The sequence below is a fragment of the Lontra canadensis genome, unplaced genomic scaffold (genome assembly GCF_010015895.1).
Source record: "Lontra canadensis isolate GAN:19392208 unplaced genomic scaffold, GSC_riverotter_1.0 scaffold17, whole genome shotgun sequence".
Taxonomy (NCBI): Eukaryota; Metazoa; Chordata; class Mammalia; order Carnivora; family Mustelidae; genus Lontra; species Lontra canadensis.
In genome coordinates this window covers 4,181,232-4,206,341 of record NW_022631011.1, presented here as the reverse complement: position 1 = coordinate 4,206,341, position 25,110 = coordinate 4,181,232, and the positions used below count along the sequence as shown (strand labels likewise).

Genomic DNA, 25,110 nt, shown 5'->3' with positions numbered 1-25,110 from the left:
GTAGTTTTGTGTTATAATCACCCTGTCCATTCCCTACAATCCTGCCTTCCTTTATATCATTATTACAACATAGAACACATTCTCCCTGTACTTTAAGTCTTGTACATGTGTCTACTTTCTTTTTGTGGAGGCCTTGAGGGCAAGAACCGTGTTTTATTGATCTCTTAATGCCATCACTTACAATTCTACAAGCATTGGTGGGGCCTAATACTTTCCTTGATTTGAAAGAAATTCCCATTGCGTGTCCTGTATACTACTTGCCTCCAAAGTACCCTGCCACTCCACAAGTATCATTTGCTACTTTGGAAACATTCCTGTGTCTTTTTAAGACCAGGCTTTTTAGATCTAGGTAGCTGAGCAATTTCAAAATCTCAGAGCCCCAGTTTAGTTTCTCAGAGATAAGAATTTGATGATTCCTGATATCACCATGATAATTTTGCCAAATACTTAACTTGAGGCCTGCACTTTAGTTCTGAGAGAACAATAGAGGTTGGGACCCACTATCCGGATTTACAGGCAATAGGAATCTACCTAGCGCAAAGCTGACCTCTGCTTACCCTGGGATTCGGGGATGGTTCGGAAACATGTAGGGTTCTTAAAAGGGTCCTGCCAGCGTTCTTTTTACATGATGCTGTAGAATCCAAAGAGAGAAAAAAATCAGGCATAAAAATAAAATCCAAAGGTAGTATGTCAGAAATGGGGGGCTTTGCAGGAAGGTTGTTAGAACCAGAAGAACTCATTCAGCTTCATTTCCACCACAGCCCTTCAGGATCATTTCTGGGCAACTGTACATACAAATTATGGCCAAAGCTAACTGGCAGACTGAAAACCAGAAGGCCTCTGAATTTGGCTACAGGAGAAGGAGAATCTCTAGGATTCATCTAATTTGATACAAAATTAAGAGGCGAGGAATTTTCCACATGTTCATGGAAGATATGAAGACCTCCAGGCTCTGGAAAATACCATGCTGCTCACACTGACAGTAATGGTCGTCTGGGCCCATGCAACAGCTTCAAACAAGAGGTATTTGTTTGCTGCGTGAGCACTGCCAGCAGAGCTGAGGCCAGGGCAGGAGGGGGCTTGCTGTGATTTTTAGGGGAGAATCCCTGGGAGCCTGATGCTTCCAGAACATCACCACAGGAAGAGCACCTGTCTAGTGAGTGAGGAGCAAATGGCCAGTGTCGAGAATAGAGTATTTGTGTGCATCTGGGTGACGTTGCCTGGGAGCTCTCACAAACAGAGAATCATGTGGGGCTGGGATGGAGAGGTGAGAGATGAGCCAAGGAGGCTGGGACCAGAATCATTTGAGGGAGGATCTCAATGGCTACTGCCTCTGGCTGGGAGTATGATAGTCCTTGTCATCCCTAACCTGAACGGCCAGGAAAATAAGAGCATCTTCGAGATGAGAAAACTCAGGCCTAGCAAAATGAATTTTTGCACAACGGTGAGTGAAAGCTGACATTTCATTTTCTAGTCTTTCTGCAGTGGATTCCAGAGCTCTTATTCCCCATCCTCCCTTTCACAGAGAAATCAAACACCCTTATGCTGCTCTTCATCTGGCCGGGGGATCTGACTTCCCATTCTCAATAATGCATTTATTTCCAAACCTCTGACTCCACGTCCAACTAAACTATCCACCAAGCCAGGCTCTTCCTTTGTGCAAAGGGCAATGCATAAGCTCTTCAGGAAGTCTGAAACATGAGGGACTGAGAAAGGACCATGCCTTGCCCGTGTGCACACCCAGTTCTGTGAAGTGGTATTTAATGCCCTGATCTTCATGTCCCTAGGTTTCCCTGGGGATGCTGCTGTTTACCAGGCTCCTGGTCTAAGTCTTATTATCTATTGATTGAGGATGTTAGGCTAACTAGATCTCTAGCATACCTAAATGTCCTTAATTTCTATCACACATATTCTGATTCAAGCTTGAGATTTTGTAAGGGAGCCTTAAGTGTTTGTTGCCACTAGTGGAAATTTCAGGGCTGCGGGATGCTGCGGGATGGGGCGTCTCCCACAGGAGAGGGGAGCTGTCTGCCTTCAGCTACCTTTAAGCTCACAGACCTGAACCCCTTCTGTTGAGCTGTAAGACTTATGTAACATAGCACGCTATTGGGTAACATTTTCATCTCTTGGAAGTTATTTCAAATCGCCGTCCCACAGACGGGCGTCTCCTGTTGCCGGGCGGAATTGCATTGCCTCCCACTTTGCTTCTGGAATGCCCGTGACAGACTGAGCCTTTTCACCTTCATTGCAACGTGGGAGTTGTCAGGAGAAAGCAGACGACAGTCATGTTCCAAAGGTCAGGCACAATTTCTGAGAGTATTTTGTGCTTAAGATTCGGGAGAGAAGGTCCTGCGTACAGTTGCCTTTCAACTTTTTTTTTTTTTTCTTTTCCTTTTGGGCCTTCCTAAATTAAGAAATTGGATGAAGGTGAAAATTAAGGAGTCCAAATTTTGTTTTCAGCTACTTGCTTACATTCCTTTACCAGTTTTCCGATGGTGAATAATTAGGAACTTAGGCTCTGAAGATGACCAACTATTGTTAAATTGCAAATAGCTAAATACATTTAAAAAAAATATTTTATTTCTTTATTTCACAGAGAGATAGAGACAGAGACAGGGAACACAAGCAGGGGGAGTGGGAGAGGGAGAAGCAGGTTTCCTGCTGAGCAGGGAGTCCGAAGCTGGGCTCAATCCCAGGACCCTGGGATCCTGACCTGAACCAAAGGCAGATGCTTAATGACTGAGCCACACAGGCGCCCCAACTAAATACATTTTTTAAATGCATCCTAGAAGGAGGTGGGGAATAAAGTCAGGTATTGAGGAAACAATGAGGGGACTGGCTCTTCTCACCCACTATTACACATCAGAAAATGCAAATCACTTCCTAAAGAATCTCAGGGAATCCTAACTTCTGGGTCTGTTTCTTTGCACGCCACAGATTCCAGAACTGCTGCACAAAGGAAGGGGTTTGGAGTAAGAAGCACAACTCATAAATATTGAGTGCAAATTCAAAAAGGTTGTTTTTAACATTTGTAGGGCCTGGTTTCTCTTACGAATACATCTATTTAACAAATGCTGACCCAAGGGCTCAGAAGGCATAAGAAGTGGCAACAAAGAAACTGGGTCATTACTCTAAGCTGGGGCCTCCATTCTGGTGGTTGGAGACAGAAAATCAACACATAAATACTTTCTCAAGAGGAAATAAGAGCTACGGAGTAAACTAGGGAAGGTGGAGGTGGGGCAGGAGAGGGAGCTCACAGCAAGTCTCCCTGATGAAGGGACAAGGAGTTTATCTCTGGAAGAAATGAAGGAACAAGGTGTGCTGCAATTTCCGGGCAGGGTCTGTGTGTGCACAGGTTCTGGGAGAGCAGCTGTTTGATGGGCTGCCAACGCACGAAGCAGCATGGTGGCGGTGGAGAGATGTTTTCAGGGGCCAGATGTGCTACAAGCTGCATGTGTGGGTATGAGAGAAGGAAAGGAATTCACATGACTCTGGGATTGAGGACTGAGTAACTGGAAGAGAGGAAGGGAGAAGTAGAAGGCTATGGTAAGAGGTTTGCAGCCACAGGGAGTGGATTCACTGTGAGTTCTGTTAGGGATGTGTTAAATTTGAGACACCAAATTTAAACATCCAGGTAGAATTTCTCTATAAAGCAGACAGAAGGAAATGCCCATTGGGGGAAAAAAAAAAAAATCTGTACTCTGATTTTTATACATGAGAAGGAAATTCTTTATAGCTCAAAAGAACATACTTTTAAAATACTCTCTGTAGCATGATATTGAAGAAAGGATATCAAACTTAAAAATAGAAGGCTTAAGCTTAAATCCTTTCTTCCACTTTGGACAATAAGCTATATAATGGGTCTGAGCCTCAATGTCCTCATCTGTAAAGTGGGCTCGAAAAATAACTATCCTCAATTACTCACATGACATTTTTATTGCATTCTGATGAGTTAAAAGTATATCAAGGTACTTTATAAATCAGTGTTGCTTAAAAGTTGCTGGCAGGGGTACCTGGGTGGCTCAGTTGATTAAGTGACTGCCTTTGGCTTGGGTCATGATTCCAGGACCCTGGGATTGAGCCCCATGCCAGGCTCCCTGCTTTGCAGGGGAGTCTGCTTCTCCCTACCCCCCTCCCCCTGCTCATGCTCTCTCTTTCAAACAAATAAATAAAATCTTTAAAAAATAATAATAAAAGTTGCTGATAGTATGAAGTGCCTGCTGAGGTTTTGCTTGGTTTTGGTCTGTTATTTGTATATTTGTCTTTTTATAAAAGATTTTTATTTACTTACTTGGTAGAGAAAGAGAGAGCAAGCATAAGCAGGGGGAGCAGCAGAGGAAGAGGGAGAAGAAGACTCCCCACTGAGCAGGGAGCCCCATGTGGGGCTTGATCCCAGGATCCTGAGATCATGATCTGACCCGAGGGCAGATGCTTAACCAACTGAGCCACCCAGGCACCCAGAATATTTGCTTTTAAGACTTATTACATAACCCCACCTGAAGTCTACTGAGACAAATACTTCAAGGGTTAGGGGGGGCATGTTAATCTTTCCAAAAAGTCAAGGTGCTCAGCTTTCCATTTCTCCTAGGTTTAAAAGTCCTTGCTCGAAATCTAGAAAATACACATAGTATTTTTTAAAATTTTTATTCCTTTATATAAATAAGTCAGTATTAAATAGGATTTGATACAAAAAACTTTGTTGTGTTAAAAATTTTCCTATCAGTATGTTTTTTGGATAACACAAATCTGCAACAACTCTATGGCCAAACCCACACAACAATTTTGAAGAGCATCACGTTCACCTTCAGAATCTACCACTCTTTCACACATTCTTTCCCTTTTCATTTGCCATCTTTCCCTCACAGATAGGGGTCCAGGACCTCTTGTCCGGGTAAACTGAGTGATTTACACTTGTTCATTTCAGCTCTTAAGATCTTATGTATCTTAAGCGCGCCTGGGTAGCTCAGTTGTTGGGCATCTGCCTTCATCTGCCTTCAGCTTGGGTCATGATCCCAGCGTCCTGGAATCCAGCCCCACATTAAGCTTTGGGGTCCCTGGTTGGTGGCGAGACTGCTTCTCCTTTTCCCACTCCCCCTGCTTGTGTCCCCTCTTGCTGTCTCTCTCTCTGTCAAATAAATAAATAAAATCTTAAAAAAAAAAAAAAGTTCTTATGTATCTTCAGGAATGTCAAGTAAAATGTCAGCAGATTGCACTGGGAGGATCTGCAAGAATTAATACTGAATCCTAAGGAAGAAACAGCAAGAGAACAAAACAAAACAAAGAACAAAGTATTTCCAATAAATATCTGTTTAAAGGAAGGCACTATTTTTTAACTCTTTATGCCCTACTATTTGAGGAGTGGTCTCTTTTACCTGCAGAGAAGACAGATCTCAATCAGTCTGAAGGAAGATGCTGAGGGAACATGGCAGCTGCAGAGGTCCCAAGTCAGTCTCTGAAGTCACCGGATTCTTTTATTTCTCATCCATCATGTCTGTGTGAGGGCAATGAAGGAGCAGCTGGGAAGACACCACTACAGAAAGAAAATAAAAAGCCCACATGGACCAAATGCAAGCCTTGGTTTCAACATTGTTGCTTGAAATTTCTCTGGTGTCTTTCATTTTGTTTTTGTTTTTCTGGACTGTCCTTCCTAAAAATGTGGAAGAACTGGAGTGACCAGAGTTGCTAAGGAACTAAATGATATTACAGTAGAACTAAGTTATCTTGGGTCATACATAATCATAGGACCTTAAAGTATTAGCAAGAAATTGATTCCCTATGTTAATAATAGAGATTGGATTAAAACAATATTAAAACTGCCAGTCCTATTTCAATGCAGCACTGTTTCACACTACCTCTTTATGACTTTTGAATTTAATATACACATTGCTATGATAATTAACATGATAAAATTATGAAAATAATTTTTCAAATTTTATAGCAAATTCATTATTACTTTTAGCAAAAATTCTGGTCTGTGGTTCATGAAATGACTCGTTTTTCTCTCAGTGGAAAAGCAAACCAGCATGACATCTGCCTCTTCTTTTTTATTTTACTTAAAATATTATTATAAGTATTAATAATAGTGAAATGCTTGTTCCTACTTTATTCCCACAAAATGTATCTTCAGAAAAGTTACAGTGCTTATACTAACTCTTTCTGGACAAACAGGACTTTCCTTGTGATTGGCTTTTGGGAATAATTAAACAGACCCTGTTGCCCACATACTTCAAGAGGAGGGCAAATAGAATAAGAAAACTCTTAATATCAATATGGTATTTAGAAATTCTAGAGTGAATATAAAATAATTTTTTAGTATACATTTGGGGGAATAAATTTCTCCCCCCCCCATTATGGGCTGAATTATGCCCCCTCCCCAAATTTATATATGGAAATTCTAGCCTCCAGTACCTCAGAATGTGTCCGTATTTGGAATTAATTACCTTTAAAGAGGTAATTAAGGTAAATGAGGTCATATGGGTGAGCTCTAATTCAATATGACTGGTCTACTTATAAGAAGAAGAGATAAGGACTTAGAGCATACACAAAGACCAGGTGAAGACACTGGAAGAAGACAACCATCTACAAGCCAAGAGAGGCTTTTGAAGAAACCAGCCCTGTGAACACCTTAATCTTGGACCTCTAGCCTCTACAACTGTGATAAAGTAAGTATCTGTTGTTTAAGCCACTCAACCTGTGCTATTTGTTACAGCAGCCTTAGCAAACTAATACACATCTATATTTTACATTCCTCAGAGTGCAAATCTATACACTGTCAGTGTATAATTAAGTTGGATTGTTTGGTTCCATTATAATTATTTAAATAAAATTATTACATAAAACTAATGATACTTAATGATGTTCATCTTTACAAATACTCCAGAAACATTTGCCTTAGTTTAATTCCTTTTACAGTGTTGGAAACTAAAGAAAATAAAAAAAAAAAATTGTTTTTACTCCTAGAAACCAGTTTGATACAAAGTCCCCAGTGTTCTGCATGTATATAATAATATGCATGGATGAAGGCAGAGGTGCATTAACATAGCAATAAAGTTGACCAATAAACATGACATTTTGATTACTCCAAAATAAAACATTTTTCTAGTTTTATTTAAAATAAAATAGTTTTTCACGGAAGTGGTATTATCTCCTTATTCCCTTGACCCCATCTATTCTCCCCATCATTCATGCCATGTCCCCATCATCATGGTTTGGAATTTGTCTGAATCATAATTCTTTTTTTCTCTGTTTTCTGTTTTCTGTGTGCTTTGGCTCTGTCCTACCTTAAACCTAAACTCTGAAATGCTCTCTTCCTCCAGTCCTCTGACTTTTTCCATCCCCTCAACTGCCTCCATTGGTAAAATACAAAAGTTAATCTGTGAAAAATCACCAAACTTGCAAACAATAGAGAAACAATATCTTTCTTACCATCTTCATGAATTCATTGTAAGGATTAAATATTAAAATGGATGTAACAATATGTTGTAAAATAGAACTGTAAGCTTCTAGAAGCAGATGAACTACTAACAGATATCAATACCTATTTTAAAAGACTTGCAGTTTAATTTACTGGATTTTATTTTTTTGCTTCTTTGGATCCAAAGAAACTCAATACACATTTTCTGAAACCTGTCTCCACACAGAATTAATCATTCTCACCACTATCCTGGACATTGTGTTATCATGCAATCTGGACATTGTGTTATGATGGAATTGTTATCAGCCCTTTTTTAGAGAGGGAGAAATTGAGACACACGAGTGTTTAATAACAAACAGTCCTCACACAGCTAATAAGAAATGAAATCAAGATTCAGACCAAGGGAAACTAAATTTGGAGCTCGTGCTTTTTTTTTTTTTTTAAATCCATTAAGACAAAGAGATAATGAAAATATTTCATATGAAGGAGAATTTGACCTAATAAAGCAATTTAACCAATTTAAATTTTACTAACATTAAATCAAGAACTGTGGAATTTTACTTACTAGAGTCTGAATGGAAATGTTTCCTTTAAAGTAAGAAAAACACTTCCCAGTACCTAGATAATTGATAATTAAGCCCATCAGGTTTCTGTTAAGACCTGATTTGACCTCATATTACACCTCAGCATGGTTTTCCACAAAAGCACGACTGCTGGATTAGCATTGGTATTTATCATGACATTGAGCTGTCACCTTTGTGTCAAACTTTCAAACACAAATGTTCAGAGAAATAAACAGAAGTTCTTAAAATCTTTTAGTGGAAAACCCACACATATTCAGTTTCATTTTCTATCACTGTTAAAGAGAAAATGGCTTGTTAAACATAGCAAGGCAGACTTTATTCAAGATTATTGTAATAAGGGAGAGAGATTGAATGCCAGTCAGAATACAGCAAAGATAACTGGGGTTTATAATCAATGAGCAGAGTGCAGGGTTAGTGGCTCTAAGATTACTAAGAGGAACTTTATTAGGTATCAAGAGTAGAGGGATTCTTAGTAAATTGACTTGACAGAATTCTTGCTAAAGGTAGTTCAAGGACTTAGATATCAAAGATGGGTGTGATAAACATGATCAGATATCAAGTGTAGGGGTGGGGATTGTCAATAAACTAGCTTAGCAGGATTCTTTGCTAAAACTTGGGCTTGTGGAAGCCTGACTAAAGTTTGGTCAGGGAAAGAGTCTTTGTTGTATGATCTGTGTTAAGGAAGGAGGGAAGGAAGGAAGGAAGGAAGGAAGGAAGGAAGGAAGGAAGGAAGGAAGGAAGAGGCAGGGAGGGAAGAAGGAAGAGAGAGAGAGAAGTTGAAAGGAAGAATGAATGAACAAACCTAGGGAATTAATGCAACCGTAATTCACAGTATTTTCAGTGTTTGTCATATGTCTGACATCAACATAGGAATTGGGAAAGAGGCAAAACACAAGATTCTGTGCCAGCTTAAAGGCAGGTCAGTGTGATGTTTGTATACACAATTAGGACTTTGTATTCAGGAGGCCCTAGGTTCCATCTCACCTTTGCCACTATGAGGTTCAAAATTAGATAAGATTCTGAGATTCATCTTTATCATCAGTACCTGAAGGAATATTAACTACATCTTGTGTTGTGCTGCACATTGAGTGAGAGGATATAAATTAGAAAATGCATTATATTATTGTTTTAAATTTCAATCCAATAAATGTTTGCATTACCTCCTACTATGAACAGATAAGGGGGATGCAGGAATGCATATCACAGAGAAATTCCCCGTCAGGAAAGAATACAAACTTTAGACAAGTAATTCCAAGTGCAAGGTAGTGTTTGTTAGCAATAGAGGTAATACAGAAGCTTTACTAGAGTCCTCACTCTGCAACTTGGGTCAAGGGGTGCAATTTGGGTTTGAGAACTAGATGTATTTCCCATCCAAAGGTGTGTCTCTATGGGTTCTCCACTGAATGAATGAGTTACCAGTGTAGCAGAGCCTGAGGCAATACTTTCAGTGTGCTCCTGCCTTCACCACCAGTGCCATGTGGACATTCAAGGTGTGGGCCTGGGCATCTACTTGCTTGCTCAGATTTCCCAACTGCTCTCTGCATGACCTTGCATAGGCCACCTAAGTAGGTCCTTCAGGAATTCCCTGATCTTAAAATCTTTCGCTTAGATGAACTTTGGTATTTCATTGGGCTATTTTTCACATGTGCTATACAACCTCAATGTTGGAATTTCAAATCATCCACATGAAATATTCTTTCTTCTTGGTCTTCTTCTTTTTCCCTCATCCAAAGTAAATTTTCAAGTGAAATCCATATCCTACTTGATTTTAAATTGTCTTTCCTTGAGCTCAGGTGATGTCCTATCAGGGAATACAGAATCACTTTAGTACTAGCTTAACACTAGAAATTGTGAGTATAAATCCAGTTCTAAGAAATAAACAATAAAACATAGTTCATCCCAAAACTAAGTTGAAAAAGTTTGGGATGTCTATTTTATTCATATTAATTCTCATATATAATAAATTATATTAGAAGAACAAAAAAATCCTTTTATATCTTATAGTGACTTTTTTCCTACTATTATTCCTTAACAACAGTGGTTTTTATAATTTTTCCCATACAATAATCAATTAAATTTAATTCAAATCTGATACAGTAGCTTATACCTTAATTAAATAAATATTCATTGAGCTTACTATATGCAACCTAGCTACTTCAGACATGTAATGAGCAATGAAATACATGAAGGTCTTATGTTATAATGGGAGAATAAATACATGTTCCCAAATAGCCATTTAAAATTAATGCTGTAAAGATTATTATACAATTATAAAGAGGAATAAGGACTTGCTGGATATGCAGCCAGGGAATTATCTCCATGATATATTGAATAGCATGCTTTTGTTCAACTAACAAACAGAGAAATATGAATAAATGTACACATTTGTTTATATTAAAAATTGGAAGGATTAAATTATAACTTTTAAAAGTCAATACGTATGGGAAAGGAGATATGGGTGACTATAGAAATAGAAGATGGGCTTCTGTTAATGTACTTTGTTTTGTAAATGGATCTTTAGAAAAATGTAAATATGTAAATATTAAATAAGAAGGGCATGTGCTGTGATGAGCATTGGGTGTTATATGCAACTAATGAATCGTTGAACACCACATCAAAAACTTACGATGTACTATATGCTGGCTAACTGAACATAATAAAAATAAATAAATAAAATATGTAAATATTTCATAGAACATTAAAACAAAATTGGATTTAGAAATCAATTTCTTAAAAAGAGAAATAAAAGCAAACAAATAATTTGCTTTAAAGAATGAGTTGGTGGCATACTTGCATAGGGATGCAGTCACCTAACTATACATTCTTGGGGAGATATATGTTAAGAAAAATGAATTGCCCCCAAAGTGTGCTACATATTACTAAAGTTTAGAAATCATACTGTTGGTAGTAATGTTAATATTCTTACCCCTTTTTTATTAAAAAAAATGGTTTGGGGGCACTTGGGTGGTTCAGTGGGTTAAAGCCTCTGCCTTCTGCTTGGGTCATGATCCCAGAGTCCTGGGATCGAGCCCCACATCAGGCTCTCGGCTCGTCAGGGAGCCTGCTTCCTCCTCTCTCTCTGCTTGCCTCTCTGCCTACTTGTGATCTCTGTCTGTCAAATAAATGGATAAAATCTTTTAAAAAAATGGTTTTAAGTGGCTTTTATCTTATGCTTTTCTTTCTTAACAGTTCAATTTAGGTATAATTTATATATAATAAACTGCACGTTGTAGGATTTGATAAATTTTGATTCATGTGTATAACCATGTAACCATAATCACAATCAAGAAAATGAACATGCCCATCACCCCTAAAATTTTCTCCTGTTCCTTTTTAATGTCTTTTAGTTACACCTCTCCGTACTCCCCCTTTCAATCCCAAGTAAACACTGATCTGCTTTTTATCACTATAGATTAGTTTGCATTTTTCAAACATCTTCTATAACTGAAATCTATATTATATATTCTACATTGGAGGGACAGGGGAAATTATCTGGCCTTCTTAATGCAGCATAATTATTAAGACTCTTTATGTTGCTGCATCTATCAGTAGTTCACTTATTTTCATTGTTCAGTAGAATTCCACTGTGTAGACAGACCAAAATTCATTTATCCATTCACCGGTTGATACAAACTGATGTTATAAACAGTGGCTGATCCTCCAGTGGTGGGTCCCATAATTCCCATTCACCTTAGCTGGTGTTTGATGGGAATGCTGAAGATGTCCTGAGAGTTTTTTCTCCCCCTTTCTAAGAAGAAATGAGACTTTCATTTCCACACCAGTTTTCTAACCATGTCTATCTGCTGCAAGGACATGGGGAATATTAAAAAGAAAATAAAAGTCAGTAACATAAAATAAGTAATGGAAGAGACTAAAATGAGAAGTAAGATAGCCAAAGAGAGGGAAAAAAAAAAGGAAGAATAAAGAATGGTGCTAGAAAATAGTGAAAAATTAAATAAAATACGGAAAAGTGAATATACTGTAGAAAGGAAAAGTCTTAGGGTACCTGGGTGGCTCAGTTGGTTAAGCATCTGACTTTGGCTCAGGTCATGATCTTAGGGTCCTGGGATCAAGCCCCAGTCAGCAAGGAGTCTGCATGTCACTGTCGCTCTGCCCTTCCCCCCCAACTCATGTTCTCTCTATCTCCCAAATAAATAACTAAATAAAATATTTTAAGAAAAGAAGAATGGGTAAGTCACAGAATTTGGGCATTATTCCCTTTAAGGGTCTAGCTGATTCATTGATGAGGACTTCTCCAGGAGAGTGGTATGGCAGGGAGGGAAGAGCACAGTCAGCCAAGAAATCCTTTTATTCACTACCCATATGCTCTTGAGTCAACTGCCTAAGCTCCTCAAGTCCTCTTGCTTCGGTAACATAGGGATAATCATAATTTTCCCAGATGATTGTTATGAGGATTAAGCAAAATAAAATAAGATATATGGAAGACCTTGTTGCTGAATCACTAGTGATCCCTATTCTACTCCAGGAGATGCATTGAAGAAACTTAAAGCTTAGGAAGAAATAATAGAATTCTTAATACAGAGTCTATTGGCAAAAAGTTTGAGTTGAAATGTGTTGGGCAAAAGCAGCAATTTATTCATGTCTTACAAACATGGTCTTACAAACATCATACAGAGCTGGCACAAAGGAACAGACACCATCTCATACACCATGCTTCCTTCCAAATCACTTCTATTGAGTCACAACATCAGAACAAGTCAGTTACTGAGTTACACGGTTCTTCAAACACAGAGACCTCCCCATGAGGGTGGTTAGATTGGCTAATCAGACAAACAGTTAATTTACATGTTTCATACAGTGCAGGATTTGCAACAGAATTCAAGATATTCACACTGATATTGTAATACATTATAAAACAGTTTAATTTTCAGAAGATGATGGGATCGCAGATGTCCCTGCCTGTTTCAATTCCTTTCTAGTTTTCCTTCTTTCTTTTCTTAAAAGCAGTTACAAAGAGTTTTACTCAACTTTTCACACTCAAAAACACTTTTAAATTTTAAAAACTAAAAACTATTTACAAATTATTCATTGTAATTTTAAAAGTATTCATTGTTGGTTTTGCTGTTCTAATTAAAAAAAAAAAAAATCACCCTCCAGCAACCATATTTTACTTGGTACCACCATTAACTTTTGGCTGCTGTGAAGGATACTTAGAGTTGACTCCTCACAACTTTTCAGAACTCCAAAATAGACTCTACTCCATGGCCCATGATAACAAATATACATACAATAAAAAGGCCATCTGACCTCCCCAAAGCACACACTGACTACGATTCATTTTGAGTTGCTTTTATGGAAATGCTGTGAGGTGACCTTCTGGTGGATAAAGACAATGATTAGGGAATACACTTTTTTTTTTTTCCCAAAGTCATCTTAAAGCACAAAAAAGAGGCTGACTTCGATCTTTGTACACATACAGAATGTAAAACATTTTCTTTACATTAGGCATAGTCATAAAAAGCATGTATGTTGTGAAAATGCATTGTCATAGAATTTACAAACACTGAGATATCAAACACATTCTCAAAAACAGCTAAGGTACTGACACAAAACCTGACTCAAAATGTAAGTTTTTCAGTAGACTTTATCTCTAACTTGCATATTTAATAATTCGACTGTGTCCAGTTTCACTCACAGGCTCTAAAAACTCAAATATGGTGACATGACCCCAAATTCGTTCTTTCAGGTAATCCCAGGGTGCTGTTTTTCTCGAGCAGGTTTTCACAATTTCAGAGCCCTGGCACTGGCAAACCACAAAAGACACAAGTCTATAAACTGCTCCACAGACAACAGCTCAAGACAAATTAGCCTAGGAAAGATAGTGAAACATACTTTGTTGTGCTAATTTGACAGCCTAAATAGATTTTGTGTGAAAACGTGTAAATTATATTAGGCTTTGCTGTATAGCTATTTTTCAGGCATTACTTAGTTTCTTGGTTTAGGTGATGCTTTCTGTCTGGCAGTGGTTAAAACTTCAAGCCTCTCTGTGTCTTTCCAAATAGTAGCTTAGTCCTTTCTGGGGGAGGACAAGCTGCTAGAAGACTTAGTCACGTCCTTTCTGTAGACGAGGGACGGCCTTGAATGCACACTTGTGTACCGTACATATTTCTTTTCAGAAAGCTGCATTTCTAACTGGATTTCTAGCTGAAGTTTATTTCTTTATCCACTAACTAATTCCACAATTTCACAAAGGTAAACAGGGCTTTCATAGACTACACTGATGTTTGCAAAGGGCAGTGAATAATTCAAGGCCGCAGTTCTTATGTGAGATCGTATTTTCTAACAATCTGACTCACATATAACCTTAGGAGGGAGAAAAATACTTATTTCAGCCACAGTGTTCTCAACTCAGCCCTTTAATAAAACGATTTCTCGGCTTGTTCACTGTCCTTTTGAAACAAAACCAAGTTACTCCTGGTGTAATAAGTTGTATCAAATAATTACAAAGAGAAATGACCATACACTTTTATATGCAAGACAACCATTTGCACATGACATAATGAGTAAAAACAAACTAGAGAACATTTCTTTAATATCTTTGGATTGAAATAAAAATTGATTTCCCCATCTGAAGAAAAATGGATGAATTTTCATAAGAGGAAAAAGTGCTCTTCATTTGCCAATCCTAAAAATCTCATTGCTTTCCAGTGACATGTTCCCACAAGATCATCACCTTCTAAACCACATCTATCGCTTGGGATTGCACTGCAGGATTCATAAAATGCTCAGCTACTCTGGTGATCTGTAGAGGAGACTGAATAGCTCATGAAAATTTATCCAACTTCTCTAATATTGGGGGAAAATATCATGATACACATTTACAGTTACTTTCTGGTCTGCTAATTCAATCCATTTCAAACAACAACAACAAAAGAGCAGCTTGCTGTCACAAGCTAGTAATCACGAATCAGGAGAAAAAGGGAAAGAAAATTGCTCCTTTCTTAGTAAAAATCATTAAGTTCCAACTTATCCTGGCTAGGACACTACCCATCACAGAGCATATGCCACTTGGCAATTTGTCTCCTGGGATAGTCACAGATCTCTTTCCAGTGCTCTCCACCGGTTCCTTCTGCAGCTGCACCCAGGACCAACCGCCCTATCACCTCATTTCTGGACCCCCTTTCAGAATCCAAAACCAGAAATTCAACACTTATCTCTTCAAGACCCTCACAAGGAATATCAAAGACAAACAGTTCATTGAACACCGCATTGGGGGTGCATTTCTTCACATGAGTCTTCTTTTTTGAGATTCTCTTTTTGGCATGGTACAGGTTCACTTTCACGTAGGGATCTGCAATGGTAAATGACAGACATTATCCTGGCAGAACCTGGCTGGAGAGTTGCTCTTAACATAGTGGTGCCATTAGAGATTGATGCATGCCAATAAAATGAGATTGGAATGAAAAGGTGTCAGAACAAAGTGAAAATATGGATCAAGCTTGACCTCTTTATTGTCAACAAAATGAAAACAAGTAAGAATATGCAATGTGAAGAGAAAACAGTTCTAAACCATAGGATGGGAAAGGAAGTATAATGGCAAGAAGAAGAGATAATTAAAACAACAACAAGAACAACAACAAAAACTTCTAATGGCTCATTCTGATTATGTATAACTCAGTCCAGAAAATAAGATAGAAGAAAAAAGCATTAGACAAGACCTAACCTGATTGAATTGTATGCCTTTGGTAGAGTCTCTCTACCTCTCTACTTTTCTGTTGTACGGGCATTTAGAATTCACAATGGCAATGTCCTTTAGTGCTTTAAATTTTGTGCTTCTTTAATCACCAGCTGGGTTTGCTTCCTGTTTTCCAATGTTCATCTTCCCTGTGTCACCCTTAATGTATGGATTTTAGGATCATGCTACCTTATCATATATTTAATTATATTATTTTTGTCTCTTTCTGGTTGAAGCATGTGAGTTCATTTGAATGTTCTAATCCAAAACTTTAAGATCATGTCTTCAACTGCCATTTAATAAACAATAGTAGTAATAATCATAGAAATAGATGTTATTTAATGAAGTTAATTAAAGACTATATCTTTCTAGTCTTCACAATCCCCTTCAAGGTAAGCATTATTACATCTAGTTTGTACAGAGATTATGAAAGACAGCCAAGATTTTATACTAAAATGGAAGGGTTAGAATTTGAACTCAGATCATTTTACTCCATAGTCATGTATTCTTTTCACTGTGATACAACAAGGAATTTTTTTTAATTAGTCGCAAAACTAAAAGCTAATGTTTAAAGCAGATCCTTAAGGAATTATAGGAAAAATAATAAAAACAACAGAAGCATGATTGTAGTCAGGCTCACCAAAAATACTAAAATTAAGAACTCTTCTCTCAAACCATTAAGAAATTTTTGGCTATGATCTCTTACCTCAGCATTTATTACTGTTTTCTGCTTCAAACCCATACAGTCAGATATCTACCATGTATTAGCAATGGCTTAGAACTTAGGCTAGATAGTTTTCTTTTTCTCGCTAATGGCACTGGCTCACATTGTTATTTCATTAAATGAGAAACAGAAAAACAATCAGATCACTTGTGCTTGTGAGTAAAAGGTAAATCAAAGTCATGTTAGTTGCTAACTATTTTGCCCAATGTATTACTTATACACTGAGACTGAATTTTTCAGAAGCATTCTTACCTGAAAGTCCAGACACATCAGATTTAGGCAGGTGTCGAGCTTTTAAAACAACCACAGTGAGAGTATTTGTCGTGGACTGATAGCAGAGAGAGATCAGTAACTCACCCCGTCCTGAAGACTTCTAAACAAAGAGAGATGTGGTATAAATATTTGTATTATTTTTCTTGTTTTAAAATTCATACTTATAAAATATTTTAAAACAATACAATATTGTTATTTAAATGTAGTTTTCCTACTTATTTTTATTTTAATATGCTAAAGAATTCAACAGTAATCACAAGGTTTTGTTCTGTACCATCACCTTCTAAAAACAACTGTCTGCCATCTTGTGGTGGTTTTAGGTACTACCGGATATTAAAATTTGTAATGAGTTAGCCACACCCATTACTAGACATCTTTAAAAAGATATTGAGAATACAGCCTATACTGAGGTATTGTTGTTGTTTGTTTATCTGTTTTTACTTTTTAACTAAATGACTACTGAAGTTATTTATAAATGTCTAATCATTTGAATGGATCTGTGTAGGGCAAAATGACTCATGATAAGTTTGATTTGATTTTGATTTTTTAAAAAGCACTGACATTAGTGGAATTTAAATTCAGAGCAACTGACATTTATTCTAACTGCTACCATCTCCTGTCCCAGAGGACTGATGGAGTTAAAATTCTCTGTCCCTAGCCCCCACTCAAAGTCCTCTTTCAAATCCAAGAAATGAATTAAGTATTTGAGGGAATTGACCCAGTTTTTTAATACTTTGTTTTTGGATGGTATCATAAGATACTTCTTTGTATGCTACTTAGATTTTGTTTGTACTTTAAAGACATTTGTTAAAAAGACCAAGAACTCAAATTACAAGTTTTATCTGATATTAACAAATATGTAAACTCAGGGCTAGATTATAACTGAGAACGATGGCGGGCCAGAGCTCCTAGAACTTCAATCTATATTCAAAAACTGACATGGGGTCATTATATGAATAAGTAGTTCAAGAAGAATAAGAGTAGGGAATAGATCTTTATTCTTACTCTGCCGCTAAACACCTTGGTGTCTCAAACAAGCTACTTAATTTTCTGAACCTTGACTTTTCATTAATTTCAACAAAGAAACAAAGGTGATCTTTATGGTATTCTATAAAATCATGCCTTACAGAAACAAATTACTCTGAAGTACTACAGTTTAAATCAACTGAGTTCTGTTTTTAAAGGGGAAATAGGATTAAATTTGATATCTTATCATTGTCTAATAGTTTCAGAACTACCACAGCCATATAACTACAAAGGCAGAGTAACTCACTTCTTGTCATACAACATAGTGATGAACATTTATAATTCAATATGATGTGATGGCTCCTCTTTGAAAAGCCATTCCATAAAAAGTCAATACAACTTCCAAATCCTCAGGATAAACTGATTTAATTTTCAATTTCAATTTCAATTATGCTGATGTTAAAACATCATTGTTAACTTGTTTATGAATAAGAAATATTTACCTGTATTTTAGGTTATGTGGAAGTCCTAGTCAAAATACTTATGATAAACATTAACAGAAATATTAATATAAGTGCTATTTAAATATCCATAATGGATGCCTATTTATTTTATATAATTAAAATACTTTAAGCATTTCAGTTGTAGATTAAATTTTCTTTCATCTACTCTAGTCCCTTGTTCCCCATTTGATTATGATTAATAATAATTAAACATGGTAAAGATGATATGTATAAAAGTTATAGTTTAGTGAAAATCCCCTAGATACACAAAAGCTACATAACAGATTGTTTCTAAATACTTTAAGCACTAAAAGTGAAATTACCCTAACATTTCTCTTGATAATCTCTCTGTTCATTAACATTTTTCCATCAGATAATTCAATTCCTGCAAGAGGAATAAGGACTTCTCCAATGATATCATCTCTTGAAAACCTGTCAAAACTCAAGATTGTGAAGTGCAAGGCCAACTCTTGGATCTGGGTGTACAGGATCCCATAGAATGTAAAGGTCTCATCAAAAGCCGGGTCCAAGGTCTTTCTCAGAACTCTGGTTTTCACTTTATGCTTCTTCTCTGGGAGGATCGTCATTTTGATATATGGGTCAGAGGTCATTGACTGCTCATCCATGGCTGGCAAGCCACGGGCTTCCTTGATATTCACCACAAATGCTTTCTTCTCAAAGTTGTACTCTAAGGAGAAGAAGAGGGTTCCCAGCTTCTCCTGTTTCTCTTCTGAAGTAATGGAAGTGCTGGACTTTAAGCTATCAGGGGAAACAGCCTCTTTCTCCCCTTCTGAAAAGAGCTTTGGGGTCATATTCTCCAGATCAGAAGGGCTACTAGCTTTGAGGTTTGTTTTGGGAAAATTGCCATTGAGATCTCTCTTCTCAAGGTCAAGATGTAATGAATTCTTTGGCACAGCTGGTTTATTCTTTACTTCATTTTTGTCATCTACTCCAAACTTCTTCTTGCTACTTAGATTTTCAGGATAAATATCAACTCCTTTTAGTACATGCACGAACTTATATGGAGGAGTCTTGTTAGACTTGGATGATTTTCTCTGACAGCAGATCCAAGCAAACAGAGAGACTGTGAAGACCAAGCCAAATGCACTGAAGATCCCCACCACTGTGGGGATTTCATCTGAAAAATCAAATGACCAATAAAATACATTAAAGGAGTGGAGTTGGAGATATGAGCCTATTTGAAAAGTGTGCTGGAGCTGGCAATTGCTGTAGGTTGTACAGATTGGATTACTTTCTGACTGTTCTGGGTATGAGTTATGTACACATTTCATATCACTTTCAGGAATAAACACATACACTGTGTGACATACAGAAAAGAAATACACTATGATAGAAACTTCTTCATTTCAGTAGGATTTTTTTTTGCAAATAAAATAAAAGGTGACCAGGCTTAGGTCAGGGATGAGGGATGCTAAATGACCCTGACCTACCTTTGCTTTCTCAGATAACGTGAGTTAACTATAGCATGATAAATCAGTACTAATTTCATTATGCTTTCTTGACATTTTGAAGCTTTCCAGAAGCATCAATTTTTACTATGAAACTCTAAATGCACATTCTTCAAATACTGAGAAATTTTGTATTCTTATTAGTTTGTTATTTATCCCGGATTCAATAAGGAAACATCTAGGGGCTAGTGGTTCCAGGAATTTTAAGAAATGAAGGAACATTATCTGCTATTATCACAAATTCATCAATAATTTCCACTTCAATTATGGAACACTGGTAAGAGAAATGTTACATACATTAAGGAAAAAAGAACAAAAAAAGATGAACAGCAGGGTATTGTTATTATATAACTTATACCACCGCAAACTCCTGGTATACAGACCAAAATTTCTCAAACACTGAATTATCTGAAGTACAAATCCCTAAGTGGGATAAAAGTAAAACAATGGCTACAAATGAATCATCATTCTTTGACATGTATTAAGAGTGAATATAGATAATTTAGAGTTCAATTTTATCCATAACTGATTTTTTCTAACATTTTTCCACATGGCAAATGGTAATAAAATTGAACTTGGCATTCTTACCTTAATGAGGGCACATTAAATTACTGACATTAGGTAGCATTGATTATGCATGAAGCTTATCATGCCCCATATGTAAGCATATTCCTCCAACTAATGATTAGTAACACTGTGTAAGTAAAAGCAGTATTGTTACAGCGGACACAGAGCAGCAATTGAGTCAATGTTTAATTTAATCATAGTGAATATAACTAATGTAGTATTATCTGGATTTAGTTTCATTCTTTGTATTTTTATCCCAACTAGTGAATAGTAAAGTTAGAGGTCCCAGTCAGGAAAGGGTTAAGGCTTGTTGGAATAACCCCCGAAAGAACAATCTTTTGTTACTCCCGTTCCCCATCCCCCCAAATCTTTTGCCTATCTACTTCATAATTTCAAAACTGAACTCAAAGAATATAAGAATCAGTAATGACAAATAAGAGCAGACATATATAAGAATAAAAAACAACAGTAAAAAAATTCCATAGTTTAATTAGATCAAGGAACTGATCATGTAAAGATGAAAAATAAACCTTTGAATTCCCCAAGTAGAAAAAGCAGTAAATACTACAGAAAAAGAATGAGGCGAGAGCTAAAGATAATCAGCTAAACTTAGTATCAGCTTTTTGGTTTTTCCTCCTATTCAAGTCTCTGTGGGAGGAAAAAATCCACCCCTGACTCTCCAATAATCCCAAGGCCAAGAAGCAAAACCAAAGTCATCAACTAAGGTGATTCCTTAGCCAATGCTAGGAGAACAATAAATGCAATAGAAGATGATCCTTTTTTTTTTTTTCCTAAATAGACCGATGGCCCAAGCTAGAACATATTTTTCCCTAGCACTATCTCTGAAAGTGCCTCAGTATTAGAAAATTTCTTATTTTCAAATCAGAAATCAGGAATAAACATCACAACAATATAAACTCAATCACCCAAATGGAAGGCTGTAAAAGAAACTCATTTCTGAATATAATGTCACAGATTGTCTCTATTCAATACTTATGTCATAAGGCAAAATATTCAATGTATCATGGAAAGACGCACGTACTCCCTCTGTATTCTCCACTGATAAGGTCTTAAGCTTCTGAGAGTAAAGACCTCAGTCATTTCATTCAGTTTAATAACAATTATCATTTATTCATAAATATCATTCCTTATTCACAAACTTCTATAAAATTTCCTGAAATTTTTGAATACTTGTAAAGTAAGTAAAACTTCATCTCCCGTCTTTGAAATATAATGGGACCTAAAAATATGACTTTTAATTTGAAGTACATCTGATTTTATTTACTGAGAGAAGGAGACCAATGGGGCCAAAAATTTGGTATAGGAAGAGGGAAATTGAACTGGAAAACAGGATTCCTAATTTTACTTTCCAGTAGATTTTAGTTAACTGTTTGACGTGCAATACTTCTCTCACATCTCTGGGCTTTGGTTACCTCACCTGCGAAATGCAATGAACCAAGTCAGTTCATTTCAAATACCACTTTAACCCAGCATCATAGGATTCTCTGTCTTCCACTAGCAACATATTTCAAGGATACAAGAAAAACATAGCAGAGAAAAAACAGCCTTATGGTAAACTCCAAAATAAAATATACACCCCAAACCCCCAACATTCAAGTTGTTTTATACTGAGATCAAACCCTTATGTAATCACAGAAACATTGGCTTGTCCTGGTAAGTTAAAAACAGATTTACCTACAAATAAAAATCACCTACAGAATTAATGAAACCAAAAACACACAACAGACTCCCTTTCCTTTACGTAGCGCGTGCTGCGATTTACAGAGCTACATGAACGTTTAGGAACTTCTTGGATGTAAAATCTCCCTAGCAGAAGGCAATTTTGAGGAGAAAGATAGCAAGGAAGGGAGAAACAACAGAGATAAGCCACGATTGCCCCTTTACAGTTCTCATTTTCTTTCAGATTACCTACCTAGGAAATCTATATCCAGCATCCCCTGAAAACACAACAAGAACAACACCAACATCACAGCCCACTCTGGAGTATTCAAGAAACAACCACAGTTTATAAGTTGAGTAACTTGCTTACCAAATTCTTCCCGGCTGGTAGTGATCGGAGCCATTTTTTGCTGCGTGTTCTGTCCGAGGTGCTGAACGGAAAACTCCCTGGCTTGTTTCACTTGCCTGGATCTGAAGCGCTGGCTTTCCTGAGTGCTGAAAACAACAGCGGGAGCTCAGGGGACCTGCGCCTGGAACGGGAGGAGGCAAAGAGGGAGGTCCACTTGCTCTCGCACAGTGATTTGCCACCCCTGTTCCTGTTTTGGCTCTTCTGAGAAGCTCGTCTCTGAGACACTAGACGTGGCTGAAACCCGAATTGACGCAATCCTGACGCTACAGGGTTGAAATCAGCACCTGCCCTCCTCCCCTCCGCCCTCCAAGCCTCTCCTCTCCTTTTTTTCTTCCTCCCTTCTCTCCTGAGGATTCAACACATTCTCATCAATTATTTTAACTGTTGGACTACTGGAGATTAGCTCTGCTACTCTGTGGGGGCTCAGAGGCACATGGAGATGAGCCCCCAAACTCATTCTTGTCAGTTTCTAATAGAAAATCTTCTGATCATCAAGATCAGTAAAAGCGTGTCTGTGAGTTATCAGAATAATGAAATTTACAGAGGTGATTTAGGGTAAGAATGAGAAGAGAGAAATTTCTGCATCAAATGAACATTGTGACATGCAGGAATATGTTTCTCCCTTTCTGATTTTTTCTTTGATATGTTATACCTAGGTTAGAAAAGAATCCACTGCACATTGATCCATTTGAAATAAGACAACAGTTTTACCACTATAATCACTTATTTTCTAATAAATAATCTAGACATTTTGCTAATGCTGTTGCTCCATCTGTCTATCAGCTCTCCTCCCTTTAATATCTGACATTTGACCAGTTAAAGTACTTAGGAACAGATGGGAATAATCCCTTCTATATTCAGACTCACTTTCAGTTATGACTTTTGCATATAATGAGACTGCTCCTGGAATGACATTTCTGGTTAAAAGCCCTGACTTCTAAAAGGATTGTGCAAAAGAGTTACAAGAATCAGACCAAAATTGAAAATGAATGAAATTGATAATTATTTGTTATTTTCAAAGGAATATTATTTTTTCAAATATATTGTTTTCTGAACTGATGATATTTCTGGGGTTGAGGAACTGGAGAATATCTGGTGCCAGATTCTGATTAATTTTAATCTGAAGAGTGTGCCTTTTAAAACAAATATTTAGCAATTTTCCAAAGGAGAGAACTCAGGTTGTAACTCCAACTGTCAATTATTGCTCCGCAAAGAATTCCTTTGCTCTGGAGCTCAGTGAGCAAATGGCATTCGGTATGTGTTGGGATGGGGGAGAAGGGGGGACTGGGTGGCTCTCAGAAAGCTACTGTACAAGTGACAGTTTCCTCCACATTGGCAAACAGTCGCTCTGAGCGTCAGGACTGTGTCTGGGGAAAAATTAGCTTCAGTCTTTGCATCATGGAAAATTTTATAAACCAAAGTCCTTTTCTTTCCCTTTCTACTTGCTCCCACATACTTGGCATTTTAACATTCTTCTAACAGATTTTAAAAAACCTTATATTGTCATGCTACGAAAACACACAAATTAATTTACTGTATTTATTTTTTTTCCATTGGCAGAACCTGTATTTTGTATCCTTATCTTTTCACTTCATTCACATTACTTGCTTCCTCAGTTAAGCATGAACCTAGTGGGATTGTTCCTAGGAATAGGCATTCATTAGATGAAAGTGGCATTTATTTGTTATGCATATATCACAGGTAAACAAAATATATGGTGTGAGGCTTACCAGAATGTGTATTTTCTGGCTAAGTTATTGCTACCATATGGTTAAACTCATTTGTTGTAAACGTAAGTACCTTAGTTGTATGTTTTATATAAATTAGTATTTCATTAATTTTACCTTCAGGTGGCAAATGCTGTCATCTAAAACCTGTCTAGACTATTTAAACTCTGTTTCTACAGAACTCCATCCCACCATGGGCTGTCTCATTTCTAAGGACACATTGTGATAAAATTACCTCTTGCCCAGAGCTAATGCTATTGTGAATATAGTAACTGTTTCACTGCTTGCTTTAAAAGCAAACAGAAATAAATGTTATTAATTAAAATGTCAGTTGTTTCCCTCATTGTCATTTGATGAACAGCATATTCTTTGTTATCCAATCTCTTTAAACAAGCTTCTACCAGCACCAGATGAGAAGTGGGAAGATGATCGAACACAGAGGAAAAACCTGTAAGTTTCTTACGTTTGCTATTTATACCCTACCACACTATTACATTGTTCTCTTTCGATTCAGCAAACAAGTAATCAATTTGCTGACGTGAACAATACCATTCTAGCAGTGGAGACTTGGGAGGAGGGGTTGTTGCTAGGTAACCACCTTTTTGCCACCCAAAACACACAGTCTCAAACAAGTTCCCTCCCTGGGAAACAGACCATTCTGTACAAGTGGCAGTGTTTACTTCAGAATGATTCTTTGACTGTTGAAATGGTTCAGTATTTACCCTACTTAATTTTGGATTCCGGTTACAAATATCTATACACACTTTGAGAAACAATGAAAAGAACACTTGAGTTCTGTTTGTTTTTAAGAAATCCAGTTGAATTTAAGACTATTGATGATTCATTATATGATTGTTTCCATCCATTTTAATCATTTAAAAAATAGTTTAATATATAGTTTGATTGATAAAGCTTATACAGTTTATTAATTAATATAGTTTAGTCTGTATTTTCTCTGGTCCCTTACTTAAAAATAGTATTATTAGATGTGTTTAGGATCTTCTGCTAGGCAAAAGAATATCTCAAAAGGTTTTGAGAATGTTGTGGTGATCTTCAGTAATCTTTAGTAATACCCAGATTAGTAATACAAAGGCATTT

General features: G+C 36.9%; 1 protein-coding gene across 2 annotated transcripts; it reads right to left on the bottom strand.

Moving 5' to 3' along the window:
• Nucleotides 1-13,697: 13,697 nt before the first annotated feature.
• On the bottom strand, nt 13,698-22,577 carry SYT4 (synaptotagmin 4). Of its 2 annotated transcripts, none has more exons than XM_032859513.1 (4): nt 22,247-22,577; nt 18,484-19,298; nt 16,671-16,788; nt 13,698-15,310 (listed from the first exon to the last, which is right to left on the bottom strand). In XM_032859513.1, exons 1-4 carry the CDS (start codon nt 22,278-22,280, stop codon nt 15,003-15,005), a joined length of 1,275 nt encoding a protein of 424 aa, XP_032715404.1. In that variant the 5' UTR covers nt 22,281-22,577; the 3' UTR covers nt 13,698-15,002. The 2 variants fall into 2 exon arrangements, with proteins under 2 accessions (XP_032715404.1, XP_032715403.1); XM_032859512.1 differs by having other exon boundaries at nt 16,671-16,791; nt 22,247-22,573.
• Between the last annotated feature and the right edge of the window lie 2,533 nt (nt 22,578-25,110).

Bases quoted from the DNA above. Each gene is read 5' to 3' on its own strand.
- SYT4 (XM_032859512.1), bottom strand. From the start codon at position 22,280: ATGGCTCCGATCACTACCAGCCGGGAAGAATTTG. The intron at 19,299-22,246 runs GTAAGCAAGTTA...TTGATTTTTCAG, and splicing joins TACCAGCCGGGAAGAATTTG to ATGAAATCCCCACAGTGGTG. The intron at 16,792-18,483 runs GTAATTTCACTT...CTCTTTGTTTAG, and splicing joins TTATCAAGAGAAATGTTAGG to AAGTCTTCAGGACGGGGTGA.